Raw genomic sequence first — 18,208 nt, 5'->3', positions numbered from 1 at the left:
AACGCAGGCCATGCAGTCTGGACGAGGAGCAGAGGGATATATCTACAACATGCTTGGAAAAAATCATGGACAGCTGTAACATCAACAACCGCGTCGGTACAACAGACAAGAGACATTACCAGGGCGCGCCAATAAGCGCAAAAGAAAAGATCCCACTCCTTCCACGTGCCGAGCCGACCCCCTTCTCACGACTGCTGCGATGGACTTAAAACAGTTTCTTCGTCATCTTCCTCTTTTGTCTGCTCTCCGGCAAGCGACTCGACTTTGCTGCCTCCCGCAGTATCTTGGAAGTTGGGTACCTGCAGCACTGGTTTCTTCTCTGTGCTCATCTCGGTCTCTGATCCCAACGTGACCGCCGGAGGCCGCGGTGCAGAGCGTACAGGCGCGGCGCTTTCAGACTCTCCTACCTTGCTCTTGTTCTCAATCGCCGTCTCCTGCAGGGCTTTTGTTGGCAAACCAGCGGGCGGGCTCGCCTGCTGCTGCGTACTCGACACCGAGTGCTCGGGGAGTTGGCGCAAAGGCGTAGAGTCTGGCGACGAGGCGCTCTGCTTGAGATGTTCAAGCTCGAGGAGCGACAGCCTTCGGAGTTGTTCGAGTCTTTCCTGGGGATCCTTTGCGCGGAACATCTTGGTCAGCCTCTCCTCAGTGTTGGACGCTCTTCAGCCACGCCCAAGCATTACGCATCTTCAAACAATTTCTCTTCAGTCCGACGCGGCTCGTCTTCGTCTTCTTCTTTTTGGAGCAACGGTACAGGCGCAAGATGTAATGGCAAAGGCGATAGTACAGTAACAAACGACGCAGTCGAACCAGTCGAACGAGCAGCTGACGAAGGCGCAATTTTGCGACGCGGCGAACCATGGAAAGACTCGGAGCGATCAGAGGAAAACCCGCATCGGGGACATACCCATTCTGCTTGATTTGGCACACCTTCGGCAGGCGGCAAGTCGCCTGCTTCATCCCTCTCGCCTCCCCAAAACGTGGGACGTCGAACTGCGGCCGGAGTCACGGGCAGACTTGGTCTTTCGACAGCGCTCGGGAAGTCGGTCAGTATGAGACTCTCGCGACGACCGGTGCGTCCATTTCCCGTGGGCGACATGAGATCCGGAGGCTGGCCAAGCCCGGCGAGCGAAATGTTCGAGGGTTTGACGCGCTTTCCCTGTGTGCCCATGACATTCCGGACGTACTTTTCGATGCCCGGCACAGCGTCCCAAGCGTTCGAATTTTGACCGAAAGTCTGCCAAGGATCCTCTACCAGGGGCGGCGATCCAGAGGAAGAAGACGAATGGGTCTCGGGGCTCTGCACGTCAGATAGAGTCCTAGAAATCTCGGGCTCTTCTGGCTGAGCAGCTGGTGGTGCCTGAGGTGGAGCGTCTTCCACAAACACACGGCTTGCTCTGGGCCTCTCACGCTCCTGTTCCCAGGGGAAAATTGGCTTGGGCATGTCCTGCGCCTTTGGCTTTGGAGGGAGCTCATAGTACATATCCCTGGGAGGCTCGGGGTAAGATGGCGGCGGTTGAAACAGCTCCCTGTTCTCACTGAAGGTGTACGTTTCAGAAGGTAGGTTGGCAGCTTCTGGCTTGGAAACAGCTGGAGGTGCGGATCTATTGTAATTAGCGTTGTCGTCTCTCTCATCTGTCTCGACCTACCTTGTTGCATCCCATTCAACGTGAGGTGCAGAAAACGGCGGCGGCGGAGCGGGCGCGGGCTGTGAGTAAGTGACGGTTTCTGCGAGATCCCCAGCATCAGTAAAAGGAATTTCCGTCGTCGGACGCGTCTCTCCCGTCTCAGGCACTGGTTGAGGGTGTTCCGGACCTGTCGCGCCCGAGTCCCCAGTCCTCACAGCTTCAGCCTGCACATTGCGCTGAATCATGTTTGGAGCTTGGAGAGCTTGGGAGGGGTCAAACTGCGGAGTCTGAAAGATGTCAGAAAATCATTCAGGACTTGCAGGCTTTGCATACCTGTGCTTTGAGGTGCTTGTCGTAGACAGCCCACCATCGTGCCAACAACTCATTGTAAACTCCCGGGCCTCCTCCACTCTGGCGGGTATCTCTCATCCACGGCTTCTTGTCTCCAATAAAATGCACCATCTTGATATTACTCTTGTAGTGGCGGTATGCCGGTTCCCACTGGTACTGTGCATTCGGCGTGCAGTTGTACGTGAAGCTCAGTCTGTGCCAGTCCCTGTGTTCGTAGTACTGGTTTAGCAGACCCTGATCGGCGCCGTCGAAGCTGTCCCCGCTCGAGGCCAAAGTCTTCAAGGCCCAATAGTCTCCCATGTTGGGACTGATGGACATGACACCAGTGTTGAAAGCATCTGGCCAACCTACGTCTGGAGCGGCAGCAAAGGAGGCTTCAATGTCGAACAATTCGTCCGGAGCTCGGAGTGCCACCACGTCTGCGTCAAGGTAGACAATTTTGCGAAATTGTAGCTGCCTCCACAGGGCGATTTTGGTAAAGGTGTAAGCAAGATCGCCACGGTTCATGAGGTACAGGTTCGCCGGATTCGGAGTGCGAATGCGCTCGACAGGTATCAGGTAGTCGAAGAGATCCTGGTGGCGTCAGCAAAAGTGTTGGACAAGGTGGCGCAGGGTCTCACACCTTGAGCTCGGCAATCGTGTCAGCCGCGAGAGTGTCGAGGGTGACGAGGGCAGCGAGTTTCTTTTTCGTGCCGGCATCGCGAAGAGAATGCGCCAATACAGCAGCGCCTGAGGCGGGTTAGTTGTTGAACGTCCAGTGGCAAGGAGGACGTTGGAGGCGTATGTGGGCAAGGTGGTGGTACCTGGGAGGTATGAATCGCTCATGACGAGCTTGTTGGCGGTTAGCGTGGAGAAACAACAGCGGTGCGGAGGACAATTGACTTGCCGTCACATAGGCATCTTCTTGAGCGGTAGCCATGGTCGCAGTCACTCAATGGGCTGAGCCAGAGGATGTTGTTGTGAGGAAGAAGAGTTGTTCCCCGCTGCTGATGATCGTCCCTTGATGGATGATAGTACAAGGACGTGGGAGGGAGCGGAGAATCTGGGGAGATGATCACGAGGCGTCACTGCGGCAGCATGGTTACCTTTACTCTTACGCCGGGAGGGACGGGCTGCCTTGGAACAGGCAAGTGAGCGACAACGGGACGAGTCAATGGTGGGCGATGCGGCAAAGCAGAAGCGACGGTGCTGCGCCGTCAGGTCAGCATTCAACTGGACTTGTTGGAGGTCGAGTCGAGGGAGCTTGGGCCCATGACCACCACCATGAATGATGCAACCACCATTCCTCCTCGGCCTTAGCAACAACATAAATTTCAGCACCTCTTCTTCTTCTTTCTTCTGCTTGTTGCTCAACGTTCTTCTTCTTTTGCTTCCTTTCTCTGCCATCTTCACTCCAATGACAAACTGCTCCCACTCTTCACCCCTGCCCTCACGCCACTCCCAACGGTCATCCGACCCCGCTTGCCCGCCGCTGGGCGCTTAATTAATTTCAGCGTGCAGCTCCTCAACCAGAAAACAATCCCAAACCTTGCCCTGGACCCTGAAAGTTTGTTTCACGGCATGTCTGCTCGAGCTTGCAATTGCGCTCTCATTTACCAAATCAAGGGCATCATTCGCGCCCGATTACCTACTGCGTCCTTGCCAAACTTGGCCTCGTACCATTCTCGAGTCCCTACCGCTGTGACGCCCAGGTTGGCAGCGACGAAAATCATGGCGCACAATATCGTCTTGTTCAGCCATTGTCCCTCTGGCGCAGCAGCAATGGACAGCCCGAGGTATATTAAGCACTCAAACGTGTAGTGCGGACACACGATGTATCGAAAGGCGCCTTCGGTGGGCAGCGTGTACTTTTTCAGACTCGCCAAGTGGGCGTGGGCCTTGTGTTGCTCCAACGAAGCCCAGTGAAATAGCGCAGTTCCAACGAGGGCCTGGGGGTCGAGAAACACGTCCAAGCTGGCAGCCGAGGGAGCGGTTGCCTGCAACGTTTGTGAGGCTTCGATCCAAACGGCCACGGACATATTGGCATAAAAGAAGAGGCCCAAGAGCCAATGCGTCACCCACATTGTGGACGACGAGGGCCTCGAGACAAAGGTGGACTCGTAAAGGCGGCGCAGGCCTTGTGCCAGCATAAGAAGCCAGGCCAAGTGGACTCTGGCCAATGGCACATTTGCGGGGCGTGGGTCGGCTTGGGCGGCTTTGTTGACGAGCAGGCGCAGGAGGGGCCCGTGGAAAAAGTACTGGTAGGCCCAGAAGAGGGAGCACAGGACGGACAGGAGGTAAAAGTGGTTGAACCAGCGGTGGGGGACGCGATAGGTGGCTAGACGGTCGAGCACAGGCGCAAGCAAAAGGGCAGGCCGGGACTGGGCTGGCGAGGCATCTGGATGACGACGGGTCGGGCCCGTGGGCGTCGTGGCGCGGGAGCCATATGCCAGGAACCGAGTTCGAAAGGCCGGGATGGCGTAGACGGCGACGACCTGGCAGTCAGTGGTTTACAGTGACAAGAGGAGCGGAAGAAGTGAATTACGATTGAAGCTGCGGTGAGAAATAAGGATCGGAGGAGCAGCGGTGGTGACAAGTCGACGAGGCGGGCCAAAATCGGGGCCCGAGTGGCGAGCGTCATGTCGTGGGCAGCAGCGTTTCAAAGAGCATCAAGGCGAGCCAAATGGCGCAAGATAACGACAAAAGCGATGATGTCGCGCAGAGAAGAATCCCGAAGAGAAGTAGAAAGGGTGTTCTTCGGTCTGCGGGCCGGGGAGGCCTTGGGTGTGGTGTGAGAGGACTTGTTGCTGGTTGACAGGTCAGTCAGGGGCAGCAGAGGGGCGAGAGATGATGGATGGCATTTGACACGCCAACCAAAGTCTTTGCAGTATCAACATCTTCATCTTCTTGAATACATGTATATGTATCTAGTTGTTCTCATTCTATTCTGTGCTGTGCTCAGACGCCCCCCCACAAGGGTTGGCCCGCGCCCGTCCTCAGGCCGGCAAGCCAATGAGTGCAGCGAGCCAGTCACAGTCTTGCTGCAGACTCCGCCTCTCGGTCGCTCCTTCCCACGTCGCCAAACACTCGACGCCGACGCCCACTGCCCGCCAGCCAGCCAGCCAGCTCTCCCGTCCATCTCCATCTCTCTCACACTCCATCTTCTTCCTCTCCTCTCCCACAACACCACCACTACCACCACACCCACCCATCAATCTTCGCCTCACCACATCCACACTCGCCACTCCTCCACTACTCGCTCTTCATTCCCGTCGACTCTCCGTTTGCCGTCCCCCCTCGTCCCGCTGTGGCTCGACTCGCCGTCTTCGCTCCCGTCCCCGTACACCACGCCCTCGACGCGCACCGGTCTGCTGAGCAACTGGCGCCCCATCTCTCCAGCAGTTCCTCGATTCCCTCCCAGCATGAGGCAGGCACCCTCTGGCACTCTACCAAGACCGTGATGAGCAGTAGCGCTGCTGTTGCCGACCACTTGCCGCCGCCCAATCCATCTGGCAACGGAGAGCCGCAGTCGGTGCAGCCTTCCCTTCATCGCAGCACATCACCGCCCGCCCTCTCTTCGCCCCCGCTGACCGACAGACCCCTCAAGAATGGTGACCATGGAACAGAGGCGAACGAATCCGAGGCGGAGACGGTCATCCTCTCAGGTCCAGAAAAAGACGAGACGACGAGGCCCAAGAAGATGAGCAAAGTCGACTCCAATTCTCAATCCAAGCAGCCCAAGGACGACCCAAAGCCCATCGACACGCCTGGTCCGCCACCGGTCCAACCTGCGTCCAACGGTCTCCAGGGTGCAAATCGCAACGGCCCGGAACGAGTCCAAGACTTGATTGAAAAGAGGCCGCCACCCTCAGGCCGCAAGGCATCTTCTTCTTCTTGTGAACACGATCATCCCTCTGGAAAATGCACCCACAGCTCCGCCTCATCCTCTGCCCGGACGCGCTCCCACTCTCCCCGATCACGCGACAATCGCGCGCGAAGCTCTTCCATTGCCGACTCGCGGAAGCGCAAGCTGCGAGAAAAGGAAAGCGACCTCGAGCCGCCGCGTCAAAGACACAAGACCGAGGGCCCCGGCAAAAGCTCGCGGACACCAGCTTCTCCTCTTGCTGCCGGCGTAAAAATTCACAAGCGATCGGCATCTACTCAGTCCACTGTCCACAGCAGCTCCGGTCGAAGGAGGCGCGAAAATACTCGGCAAGAAAAGGAATGGGCTTCCGATGACAGCGACGAATCCAACAACTCTTCTCCTCATCCGCACAACATACCTTCACTAAACAGGCCGAAAAGGTTGGCACAACGATCAATGACGTCCCCTGTCCGAGCCATTGCTCCTGCCAAACGAAAGGATGCCTTTGGCGCCACTCGGTTGCTGCGTTCTTGCGAAAAGGGCGACTTCGAGGCTGTGCGCAAGGCTTTTGCTGCCGCACCTGATGAATTGGATTCTCCAGACTATGCTGGAGTGACGCCACTTCAAAAGGCCGCACTGAATGGGCACGAAGACATTGTGGAATTCTTACTTGACAATGGCTGTGCAACGGATGGCCACGACTGGCTCGATAACGACACTCCTCTTATCGACGCGACACAGAATGGCCACCTCGAAGTCGTGAAGCTGCTCTTGTGGAAAGCCCAGGTGGATCCGTTGTACGAAAACAAGCATTTCAAAACAGCTCTCCAGCTCTTGGACCCAACCATCGACGAAGCCGAAGAGATTCGTATCGAGTTGGAAAAGGCGGCGGCAGAGTGGAGAAAGGAAAAGAAGGAAAAGTCAGAAGACGAAAGCGAAGGCAAGACTCCAAGGAGTGTTGAAGAATCGATCGTGCCAACCCTGCTCCCCAACGAATACAACGCCGAAGTCCTGCGGATCAAGTCTGAGCAGGGGGACAAGCGCGCCGTGGACGAACTCCTGGCTTCCGGAGTCATGCCCAATGTTGCGTGTGGTGTTGCTGCTGCACGAGGAGGACACGACGAAATTTTGAGCTTTCTTCTCGCTACCGGACTTTCGGCCGACCACAGGGATCCTGCCAAACACAATGAGACACCAATGCTTGTTGCCATTCGCAAAGGCCATTTGAATGTCATCAAACTTTTGCTCGCGCAGGACGATTTTGATCCGACGCGGAGAAACAGAGACGGCAACACTTATTGGGAATACGCCCAAGACTACGAGGGTCCAAACTGGAAGGAAGTTCACCGTGTCCTCAAGGCAAAGTACGACGAAGTCATGCTCACCAGGTCGTCGAAGCGACTCAGGAGCCCGGAGATGCGTCGGACCGACCAAAAGAGTCCGCGAAGGAGCAAGCATTTGGACCAAGACGCTCACAGACGAACGCGCGAGAAGGAGCCCCGGCCTAGGAATCTGGAGAAGAGGACAAAGGACGACTCGGAAAGCCACAGCAAACCAAAGAAGCGTTTGATTTCCCGGAGAGAGTTGAACCGACAGTCGACTCGCGAAAGTACCTCTCCAGACGCCTCAGACGAAGACGAGGATGAAGTCCGTGGTCCAAGTCGAAGCGTCCGGAGAAAGACGGCACACCACTCCAAGACGATTCGCAGCTCCCCTCCGCCATCGTCCCCTATTGAAACGAAACCTGAGCCCAGTCCTGAGCCGATGAGAATCGAGCCCGAACCTGAACCGGAGCCTGTCAAGGAAGAGACCCCGGAGCACGTCAGGGAAGAGCGACGAATCGAGGCCGAACGGATTGCTGCCGAAAAGGCACGCAAGGAAGCCGAGGAGGCGGCAGAAAGAGCGCGTCTTGAGGCTGAAAAACGGGAACGCGAACGGCTTGAAAGGATGGCCAAACTCCCGCGATCGTTGCGAAGGGCTTGTGAAAAGGGGGCAGATCGGCCTTTGCGCTTCAACTTGGTCACCAAGGAAGGCGGTATAGAGTACAACTTTCTACCCGTCCATGTGGCGAAGCGGTCCGAAATTGAGCCCATGTGTCCAGAGAGCCAACGGGATCAACTTTGGATGCTCAGCTTCCAAGCCGTTGGCATTCTCGGCCTGCCCGAACTTGACCTGTCAACAGACTTTCCGGCGTGGGAGCGCAAGGACGTGACGACGAGCCAGCGTCATGCCTACCTCGAGACATATGACATTTCGCAGCTTTCAGAAGATCCCCTCTTCGACCGGCAAGACTGGCCTGGTTACGATCCAGAAAAGCAGCACGCCATGAAGCAGGAAGACAAGGTCAAATTCTTGGCCATGGACCCGCTCTACTGGATCCGATACGACGACTTTATCGAAGCTACGAAGCTGCCGAAATACACGCACCTCACGCCGCTCGACATGCGCACCGCAAAGGCCAAGGTCACGACAACGACGGAGACGCCGCCTCCGACGCCCAAGAGCTGGAGCGAGGCGCTGTTTGGTATCAAGCCTGGTCCGGACTTTGAGCGCCGCAGCCACAGCCGCTCGGCGTCGGTGGGCGCGGCGGCGTAGAAGGCTACCCAAGAAAGAGCATTTACCACGCAAGATAAATGCTTGGCGGGCCCAAAGAGAGCCATTTTCTCTTCTATTTTCCTTTTGTCACCACTGTACATGTCATGTTGCTGATGAGCGGGATGAGCGGGACGCGGGTTGGCTCCTTTTTTTTTTTTTCTTTTCCCTTTCTACATTTTCACCACAAATTCCAATTGTTTAACTTCCAATCCCCATGTCCTGTGTGCGAAATGAAAACATTTTTGTCAAAACTGTTGGTCGATTCTGGCATCTGGCTTCTCGTCCATTTGCTTGCTTTGCTCTCCATTACTTGCTTGCGCGTTGTTTTTGCTCTGGTCGTTCAAACGGTCCGGCGCTGATGAGGTCTTTTCGGCAAAGGAGTACTATAGCGAATGAATGGGCCGGGGAAATGGTATGGGAACGGGAACGGGGAAACTGGCGTTTGGGTGCGAGAAGGGAACTGAAGGGTCTGTCTGTGTGCTGTCGTGGCACGTTGCTTTTTTGCAGGCGGGCGCCTACCTATTCGGGCGTGTGTAAGTACCTCTTCTGCGACTGACTGTCCTGTCTGTCTACTTGGCGCGCTGCTGCTGCTGCTGAGCGAGCTTGTTGCTGAGTGAGGGCATTGTATGCCGTTACTACTGCTGCTTACTTCACCCTATATACCCTTTATATCAACACTTACCTATCCTACGTCAATCACCCAAGATGAACATCAGTCAGCTGATGACGTACGCGATGGCCCTGATCACCACACATCTGGATGTATTAAACCGAGGAAGCACTCAACCTTGGAAAGCAGAGATCGAAAGCGATGAGGGCTGGCTGCTTGAGCTTGGGCACGCCACAGGCACCACTCAGACGTCCAGACGTCCGCGAAACCTGCTTCTCATCGTCCTCGTCCTCGTCCTCCTCCTCCTCCTCTCTGTGCCACCAACCCCTCCCCCCTCCTTTCCATCGCTTCAGTAGTCGTCCGTCTTGTGTGCATCGCATCCCACCGGCTCGACATGTCGCCAAGCACCACCACATCAAATCAACCTAGGCAGAATGACGTGATTGACGCGACGATCTGTGTAGGCATGTACCGACCAAATATAGCTCACCCGCTCGAGTCGAGTCGAGTAGAGTAAAGCGGGGATACATACGCGGAGGCGGGGTCGTCCGCGTCGCGGATGCGCTGGGTGCGTTGTGAGTGGTTGGAGACGCTTCGGATCAGCCCACCACCGCACTTTCTTTCTCATCCAAGCTGCCGGGCTCGCCGAAGTAATGTTGTCGCGATGTTACCTACGGCTGAGGTGGTTGGTAAGTACATAGGTTGGCTTGGTAATTCCAGACGTTCCTCGCCCGGGCGTCGTCCATCAGTTCCTTGTTGGTTCGTCCATCATCATTCACGCTCGACAAACGAACACACCAAGCTGCTACTCTGGAGGAGGAGGAGGACTGATGTGACGTGTAAGCCGAAAAGAAAAACAAACCATCGTTGGTTCCGCAGCTTACCTTACTCGACAGAAGCTGCTGCCTAGGTACTGTACGTATCTGTCCAGCCTATCGCGTTGGGACGGCCAGCCTTGTTTTCTCTGCCTGTTGTGCGACGGGCTGAAAAGGCAGCTGGATTGCAGCGTGAGCGGTGGGGTGAGCGACTGGAAGCTTTGAGCCTGCTTCAACATCTCTTTCTCTCGGGCTCTTTCCCACGGGGTTTGGTCTGTTTGTACAGCCAGCTCCTCGCACAGAGCGAGCTTGAGCTTTGGACGTTTGGACATTTTGGACAGAGGCAGGCTCAGCTTGTCGACCGACGCAATACTGACCTGTCGACCTGACTGAGCGGTGCCCACGAAGGACTGGCCTATCGACCTTGACACCTTGCCTGAATAGGACGACAGGAGGGAGCAGAACAGGAGCAGAGAGAGCACCAACTTCCAACACAGCGATCAATCAGCCTCGCTCAGCCGCAAAGAGCCGAACCGAAAGAAAGCACTCCTCGAGAAGCAGAGCATAGCCGAGCATGCAGGAAACAACAACGTCATCGTTCCCCGTCGGGCGTGGTCACAGCGGTGGTGGTCGTCCTAATGACGCTGGGCCCAAAAACGCTAGTCCCTCGACCGCCTGGAATGCTTCCTCCACTCCTCGCAGCGCTACTGGATCCCGAGGCCCCGGGTCTGGCTCCACTGTCTCCTCTGCCACGGCCGCCATGCGAAACGACAGGGCGAGCTACTTTGGGTGTGACGACGCCAGCTCGAGCTTTTGGGAGTGCGACGTGCCCGTTCTTTCGCCTCTGCCCAAACCATTGATTTTTGCGGCGCGGGATAAGTCGGCTTTGGAGCAGCAGCAGCAGCAGCAGCAGCAGAAGCAGCAAGAGGAACTTGGGATTGGGATTGGAGACGTCGACGACGCAACGGATGAGCTAGGAGTAGGGCAGGACAAAAAGGAGGGCAAAGAAGAGGTCAAAAACACTCCACAAACATCATCGCCCTCGTCCACCACAGCTTCCGCCCGACACTTGGCCGCTTTCGCTCAGCAACCAATCCCTCCCACTACTCCCGGCGCAGGCGCAGACATGTCGACCACGTACTTTGCGGCGGAGCCGCTGATCGAGACGTCCGAGAACCCAAAGGACCCCGAGAATGTCGGCTGGGCGCGCAGTCCGACCGAGGTTAGAGGGTCGAGAATCAGTCCGTGTAGGGTGTTGCGGGCGTTGCTGGTCATCTTGGGCCATGTGGTGCTGGTTTGGGTTGTGATTGTTGCGGTCAAGGGGGGGCGGTGGAGGGGAGCCGGGAGGGGGAATGCGCAGACTGGGGGTGGAGGAGCGCTGGAGGTATGTCCGGCTTCTGGAGGGGGTTTCTAGGGGGCATCAGGAACTGACTGACTGATCATTCATATACAGACGCATCCCCACGCCGTTGGCAGTCAACAGCAATCAGCCCTCCTCTCAGACTACCCCGACCACTTCCACTGCGAACCCAAATTCGTGCAGAGCTCCCTCGCCGAATTCGAAGCGCCCGGGTCCTTCGAAGTCCGCGAGGCACTCAAACTCCACCAGGGGAAGCACCCCCACCGCTACCACCACATTGCCGGCCACATCCATCTTCTCCCCGGCAGCCATGACCAAACCCCCCAAGTCCTCGTCAACACGACCGTGTGGACCAGCTGGGCGCAGACGCTGGACCACCGCATCGCGACCAAGACGACCGAGACGGGGCTTCAGCTGCAGTTTGTGTCGTCTGGCTCACCGCCGGACTCGGATGGCGATGACGAAGGAGACGACGAGGAAGCACTCTGCACCTTCATCCGCCTCGACGTCGCCGTCAAGCCGTCGACGACCCTGTCGACCCTGTCCGTCCGCTCGTCGCACCTCTCCCTCGCCTTCCATGCCGGCCTTGCTCCTGACCACTTGGTTGTCACCAATACCACGTCTGTGAGCCTGGCCGCGGGCTCTGTCTCTGCCGAAGACGCGTCCGCCGTCCCGCCGGCACGCAACACGACGATTGAGCTGGCGAGCGGCGCCATCGACGGCGTGTATCCCCTGGTCGACCTGCTGCGTCTGAAAACCGCGTCCGGCGCCATCGGGGTCGAGGTGGTGCCGTACACTTCGTCTCCTTTGCATGCAGCATCCTCATCAGCTCTTGGATCTCTCTCCTCGTCCTTCTCTTCCAATTCTCCCATCCCCCCAGCCATCCTCGACGCCTCGACGCACGCCGGCGCGCTCAACATCCACTTGCCCTCCACCACCGACGCCATCCCCCCTCGCACCTACATGACAACCGCGCGCACCGCCTCGGGCGACCTGGGCGGCCGCTACCTCCTCGGCGCGCAAACGACGCTCCAAAGCGACGTCGGCGCGCTGCGCGCGGCCATCCTGCCCGTCTACGCCGACACACAAACGCCCATCGACGCAAAGGGTGGGCAAGGGCAAGACGAGGAGGAGGACTACAGCCACGCCCTGCGCTCCTCCAACGCCGCCGGCGCGACCGAGCTGACCGTCCTCTCGCCCGTGCTGCTTCTTTCTGCCCCCCCTTCCCAATCTTCATCTTCATCCTCCTCGTCCCCTCCCCCTCCACCCCCCCTCCACATCCGCGCCTCGCACACCAGCCGCACCGGCTCCCTCCGCGCCACCTACCCGCCCGCGTGGCGGGGCAGCGTGTGCGCGGCTGCGCGCATCGGGCGGGCCGCCGTGGGCGGCGAGGGCGTGGTTGTCACGCTGCGGGAGCGGCTGGGGTGGGTGGGCGAGCGCGTGTGCGGCGTCAAGGGGGGCCAGTCGGACGAGGAGGACGGGCAAGAAGCGGATGTGGACGTGGTGATGAGCGTGCAGGCGGGGAATGTCGAGTTTGGCGTGCAGGATGCTGGGGACGGTGGTGAGGGAGAGGGAGAAGAAGCAGAGGGGCCGGCAGGCGATGGAGGGGAGCAGGGGACAGGGTTTGACGATGATGATGATGATGATGATGACGACGTCGATGCACCCGAGTTGTGAGGTTCCATTGCGACTATGTGTGACAGACTGTAATCCAAGTAGTCAAGCCAGCCAGTCTTACGTACGTAGTCATGTACGTGTGTGCTGTGTAGTCATGTACGTGTGTGCTGTGTAGTCATGTACGTGTGTAGCTGTGATAGTAGTAGCAGCAGCGTTGAGTGTATACCTACGGCGGGAAAACCATGGAAGGCAAAGGCACCGCGTGCGTATCGAGGAGTCGATAACAAAAACCTGTGAGCGAAACTGAAAATATGAGGGACAGATGAGCCTTGCTGAAACAGACCGAAACGTCGACCCGGTGTGTGTGTGTGTGTTTGCTCCCGCCGCCAGCAACGTAAGGAAGGTCTAGAAAATATATCCCATCATCATCATCATCTCATCTCTCATCTATAGATCCAACAAGGGCAAGCAAGATTTGCTTGTGCTCTCGCGTTGTGCACGAAAGATAGCCACAGACTCGAGGAAAGTGAATAAGTCAACGGTTAGAAGCAGAGAGAAGAAGAAAAAAAAAAAAAAAAAAAAGGTGGTACGATAATCGACTGCTGCATCATTCCAAATGTCCCAACTACCAACTAGGTAACTCTGCCAACGAGGTACCATACTACGACGACGGTGAATCCCCATCCCTCCATCCCACCTAGGCCCATCTAAACTGTACATGCCTCATCGACCCTTTTCTACTCCGCTCCCGAGCTGTGTGTCCCTTATTTCTGCGAATTCCCTCCTGCCTTCATAATTACACGAGGTGGCGTAGCCTGGGCTCCCTCCCTTCCCTGGGGCCAGCCAGCCAGCCATCCATCTCGGTTAGGTATTCCAACCGGGCGAGTCGATTCAATCACTTTGTTATCCTACAGCAACGACGAAGATACGACGCTCAGACGCCAGAACGAAGAAAAGACATGAGATGAAGGGAAAAGGGGGCGCGTGTGGGTACCGCACGACGCAGCGGCTACGTCGCCGCGTAGCCAATCGACTCTCTATTATCGTCGATGAGACGACCGTACCTGCGTCCCAGCCGTGTCAGTGCCATTCTCCATCGCGACTCAGATGGAAAGAAAAGGGGGTGGGGAAAAAACTCACTCAAGCAGCAGCCTAAAAAACCAAACCTCAAAATCGACATTCCGCAGCGTCTTGCCCGCCCACTCGCGGCCAGCACCAGCAACAAACCGCGCCAGCCTTTTCCCCTCATCCTCGCCCTGGAAGAAGCGGACGACCTCGAGCCACTCGTCGCCGCGCAGGCTCAGCGGGACGTAGTGCAGCCACGGCTGCAGCCAGTCCATGTGCCACTCGCGGAAGAGGGCCATCTTGTAAACCAGCGACTTGGACTGCAGGAAGGCGTAGAAGCGCCCGCTGAAGGCGTTGCCGTCCATGTCGAGCAGGTGCTTCCAGCCCCACGCGTCCTGCTGGTCGGCCGCGTCGGCCAGCTTGAAGAACTCGCGCTGCGCGTCGCAGTCGCCCGGGTCGCACTGCCCAATGTGCGAGAAGCGCACGTCGAAGAGCTCAACGTAGTCTTTGCGCGACGCGGGCTTGGGCGTCCAGCTCGTGCGTTCCGTCGGTGGCGAGTTGGTGTCGTCCGCGTCGCTGGGCACTTGTTCCGTCTGCTTGGCCATGATGAGCGCTTTGCCCGGTTCGTTGAGCCGCGCTACCACGTGTTGGCGGTGCTGCCGCCGCCAGCCGCTGTTGCGACTGAAGCCGCCCGTCGTGCTGCCTCGCCAGTAGAGCGCGTCGGCCTTGTCTTCCCACGCGGGGTCGCGGAATTCTTCGTACGGCACCTTGCCGTACCAGTACCACGGCGACGGGTACAGAATGTCTTGGTAGGAACTGATTTTACTCTGCGAGAAGATGGGAAAGAGCTCCTGGACGAGGTTGAAGGCGTTGGGCCGGTCAAAGAAGCCGTAGTGCGAGGAGAGAGAGGGCGAGTTGCAAATGTCGGAAAAGGCCGTCGTGTTGTAGATGAAGCCGAGCTCGCTGACTGCGTAGGCCGTCTGGTTGTCGGCGGGGTTTTCGTCAATACTACGAGCCGGACTGTCGGGAGAGCAAGAAAGGCGGGAATGGGTCCAGGTGCCCTGGTGAGCAAACTGGTTGAAGCGCGTAAAGGGGACTTCCTCGATGCGTTTTCCGTTGTTCATGTCCTTTGGCCGCTTCGAAAACTGGTTCTTGGGCTGTGTCGTAGCCAATGCGGCGGGCATGTTTTGGCTTTTGGCACGAGCTATCAATCGAGAAAGCTGGTCGTGCGGTACAACCACGCGCGGCTCGTCGTGGATGTTAAAGGCAATGTCCATGTCGGGTAGGTGTGCGATGAAGCTTTTGATCATGCCCAACGTCGCCTCTTGCTGCCACTCTTGCCCACCCTCAATGTGCGTCGCTTGTCCATCGCGAACCAAGAGTCCAATCAGGGAATTGTCCCCATGCCCAAGTGCCTCCCTCACTCGCGCCCGTATTGTTGCCGGCTTGAGCGCCCAAAACGGCGTCAGAGCGCGGTAGATTTCGTCGTACCCATCGTCAATGAGCTGGACACCCTTTCTCTTTGCAAATTCAAACCACCGGTCAAATTGCGGAGGTGGATGCGTACCGAATCGTTGGCGATAGCGGGCGACGGCGTCTTCGAGCGTTTGCGATTGCCTGGACAACTTGCTCTCCCAATTCTTCTCCGCCTCGGCAATCAGCTGTTCAACGGGATGGCGATCTTTTGTAGATAAGGCGAGCGGTTTGGAGGTGTCGGGAGCTTCGCCTAGGTGAATGGAGCCAAGAGCTTCGGGAGGTGGAGGTTGCGAAAAGGTCGTGAGCTGTCGGAGGTAGCTAAAGAGGATGAAACCAAAGGAAATGGCTGCGACGATTGTGAGAAAGTGCCGGGCCAGCATCTTGCTGTCTCGACCAGGCGCGTGGTAGTTTAGCGACAGTGCTCCCGCCCCGTAGAGCAGGGCAAACCAGAAAGCTTGCAGCGAGGGATAGGCATAGGCGTGGGCAAACAAGAGACCTGCGAGGGACGAGCAGACCGAGTCAAAGGCACCTGCCTGACGGATCTGTCAAGTGTTGGCATCAGTACAGGGAGGATGGTGGAGCAAGAGGGCCACGGGAACGTAGTGCGTCGCTGGAGCGGTAACTATGCCAACTGGGGAATGAAGAAACACAAACGGGGACGCATCAGGGGTGCTTCGGCAAGGGCGAAAGCGCGACTTGACAGATAAGAGCGGGATACCCAGGCCAACTGTGCACGAGATAAATAGGGTGGGAGACTCACCATTAGAAAGAGGAGCAGGTTGGCAACGGCGCCCGTCAAGGCCATCCTGACGGCCTGCTGAAATGCAAAGGCCCGCGCCGCGCTCTCCCACATTTGCAGCACCGTCTCGGCCTCGCCCTCGTGCGCTACCGTGTGCATCCTGTAGCTTTTTTCAAAGCAAAAGGAAAGCACAAAGCACGATATCGAAATCACCGACGCAGCTTCGCGCATTGTGACTAGCCACGCGTCGGACCGCACAATGCTTCCAGAACGTGGCCGCACCGGCAGCACTGGCGACACTCCATTGCTCAAGCTCTGTTTTGGATCCCGGATGGTGGTCATTGAATGCTCGAGCAAAATTAGGGCGAAGCTCGTGAGCACGACGCTGCAGAGGCCGAGGGCCGTGACTTGTGGTAGGACTGGGACCGCACTCAGCGCAACGGCGGCCGAGACTGTGAGGAGGGCCACGAAGCCATGAGGCAATAGAGCACGCGAGCCCTGAGGATTCGAGGGGTCGTCGAGGTTTGCAAAGGGAAACGTGCAGGCGATGACGTCCGAAGCGCGGATTATGTACAGCGTGGCAGGTAGCAAAGACTGATGCCGAGTGTCAACATGTTATCCTCCAAGTGCAGCTCGCCCGTACCTTTGTCCACCAAAAACCCTCGTCGTCATTGGCGGCTTGCTCGCACACCTGGGCCAGGGCGAGCAACGCGCCCGCCGTCCAGCTGAATCTCCTCCTCAGGACATTGTCCCTCCCGTGCCACAGGCCAATCTGAAGACTACTGTATATCCATAGCAGGGCCCAGGAAACCGCCGTGGCCAGGAGCGAGTGGTCAGGCGAACTGCACAGGGCCGAGAGGATGGAGACGGCGAAGAAGGCAGTGGGGAGCAGAACGGGCGACGGGGCCGACGACTGGAGGTGCGCTACGGGCAGCGACAGCGCCAGTTGCATTTGGGAGAGCGTGGAGTTGATGATGGCCGGCGTGCTGCTGCGAGCCTCGTCATGTCTTGCCGTGGTCAAGGTTGCGTCAGTGGTTGAGTTGCGAACAGCGTGATCCGGTCGGTGCTTCAGCCGCGGAGGCATTGCCTTGGCGCCTTGCCCTTGGTTTGCTGGCGTCCATGGCAAACCCACCACCGTGTCGTCGACTTTTCATCTCGTCGTTTTCCAAATTCTTACAGGTGCAGGAACTTCAGCCTCGTATATAAACTACTGGTCGGGTCCATGTGGAGCTCCGGCTCCGTATGGGAGCTAAGACATAGCCTCAACGGATGCCGCCAAGGGTTACTTGCAGTGTCATCAGCTCATCACCCGAGTTGTCCAGGCGCAATAAATGGCTGGAGCTATCGTCGTACTGCTTGACCACATCCAAAGCCTCCCACGCCTGCTCCAGTCCCCCGAAACGTTGAAACAATCCAACCCGTCCTCAGGCTGACAGCCAGAACTTTACTCAGCGTCCACGTCGACATCGTATCCTGGCCCTGCCTGTTTACTCAGCATCGCCATCAAGTGCGCAGAAACAACGTCGACGCTACCGCAGCCAAGCTCGACCTGATAAAATAGTTTCAAGCGGCATTTTGAAACAAAACAAAGGGCATCGAAATGTGGAACGCGGGGAAACGGACTGGACAATGTGACTGGTAGCATGGTATATGCAGTAAGTGGAGATTTGGAGGCAAGGTTGAAGATGGAAGTACCTGCGGGCATGAGGAGGTATCGCAAGCATGAGAATGGGAAGCTGTGAAAAAATAGAACAGCAATCCACACCCGAGGTCGAATATGGTCCATGGAGAATTCCACTCCCTCTACTCCAGCTTCACCGCGGCAAAGGGCTAGGCATTGTTTCTGGGCATTTATAAACGCGCGGTTGTCATCTTCCGCGAGGAAAAGAGGAGTTGGTCTTGGTATACGGCTGAGCGATCATGAGACGACCAACCAGATACCAGGCGAGAGCGGTCCATGCAAGGTACTCACCACCATCCGCGTGGCAATGGAAACAGTGCATGCTACAGTGGCCACGATGTTGTCGGGCAAGCATGCTCCGAGGTAGAGATGGACCCAGGCTCGTGAGCCGTGCCGGAGCGGACCTGTGACTGGGAGCGGTTCGCAGACT

The 18,208-nt window shown here is 57.4% G+C and overlaps 6 protein-coding genes across 6 annotated transcripts; 2 read left to right on the top strand and 4 right to left on the bottom strand.

Annotated features, from left to right (window-relative positions):
• Positions 1–205: 205 nt before the first annotated feature.
• Positions 206–2,895, bottom strand: BKA78DRAFT_329004 (nucleotide-diphospho-sugar transferase; the record flags this gene model as incomplete). The annotated part of the gene is made up of 8 exons (XM_066889633.1): positions 206–283; positions 408–611; positions 905–1,601; positions 1,647–1,849; positions 1,959–2,549; positions 2,599–2,705; positions 2,780–2,807; positions 2,863–2,895. The coding sequence occupies 8 exons, from the start codon at positions 2,893–2,895 to the stop codon at positions 206–208; spliced, it is 1,941 nt and encodes a 646-aa protein (XP_066748726.1).
• On the bottom strand, positions 2,703–3,595 carry BKA78DRAFT_2302 (uncharacterized protein). Its single transcript, XM_066883761.1, has one exon. It carries the CDS (start codon positions 3,360–3,362, stop codon positions 2,904–2,906), a length of 459 nt encoding a protein of 152 aa, XP_066748725.1. The 5' UTR covers positions 3,363–3,595; the 3' UTR covers positions 2,703–2,903.
• BKA78DRAFT_245154 (3-oxo-5-alpha-steroid 4-dehydrogenase) lies at positions 3,569–4,596 on the bottom strand (the record flags this gene model as incomplete). Its single annotated transcript, XM_066884100.1, has 2 exons — positions 3,569–4,450; positions 4,501–4,596. The coding sequence occupies 2 exons, from the start codon at positions 4,594–4,596 to the stop codon at positions 3,569–3,571; spliced, it is 978 nt and encodes a 325-aa protein (XP_066748724.1).
• A 661-nt stretch (positions 4,597–5,257) lies between these two features.
• On the top strand, positions 5,258–8,522 carry BKA78DRAFT_2249 (uncharacterized protein). The gene has a single exon (XM_066883677.1). It carries the CDS (start codon positions 5,416–5,418, stop codon positions 8,413–8,415), a length of 3,000 nt encoding a protein of 999 aa, XP_066748723.1. The 5' UTR covers positions 5,258–5,415; the 3' UTR covers positions 8,416–8,522.
• A 1,892-nt stretch (positions 8,523–10,414) lies between these two features.
• Positions 10,415–12,877, top strand: BKA78DRAFT_290801 (uncharacterized protein; the record flags this gene model as incomplete). Its single annotated transcript, XM_066885798.1, has 2 exons — positions 10,415–11,224; positions 11,294–12,877. The coding sequence occupies 2 exons, from the start codon at positions 10,415–10,417 to the stop codon at positions 12,875–12,877; spliced, it is 2,394 nt and encodes a 797-aa protein (XP_066748722.1).
• A 949-nt stretch (positions 12,878–13,826) lies between these two features.
• BKA78DRAFT_244398 (uncharacterized protein) lies at positions 13,827–15,738 on the bottom strand (the record flags this gene model as incomplete). Its single annotated transcript, XM_066884024.1, has 2 exons — positions 13,827–13,881; positions 13,958–15,738. The coding sequence occupies 2 exons, from the start codon at positions 15,736–15,738 to the stop codon at positions 13,827–13,829; spliced, it is 1,836 nt and encodes a 611-aa protein (XP_066748721.1).
• Between the last annotated feature and the right edge of the window lie 2,470 nt (positions 15,739–18,208).

Source organism: Phyllosticta capitalensis (assembly GCF_038381095.1).
Source record: "Phyllosticta capitalensis strain CBS 128856 chromosome Unknown BKA78scaffold_1, whole genome shotgun sequence".
NCBI classification, from domain to species: domain Eukaryota; kingdom Fungi; phylum Ascomycota; class Dothideomycetes; order Botryosphaeriales; family Phyllostictaceae; genus Phyllosticta; species Phyllosticta capitalensis.
This window is presented reverse-complemented; position numbering and strand designations above follow the sequence as displayed.

Coding starts and splice junctions, on each gene's coding strand:
- BKA78DRAFT_2302 (XM_066883761.1), bottom strand. CDS start 3,362: ATGGCAGAGAAAGGAAGCAAAAGAAGAAGAACGTTGAGCAACAAGCAG.
- BKA78DRAFT_2249 (XM_066883677.1), top strand. CDS start 5,416: ATGAGCAGTAGCGCTGCTGTTGCCGACCACTTGCCGCCGCCCAATCCA.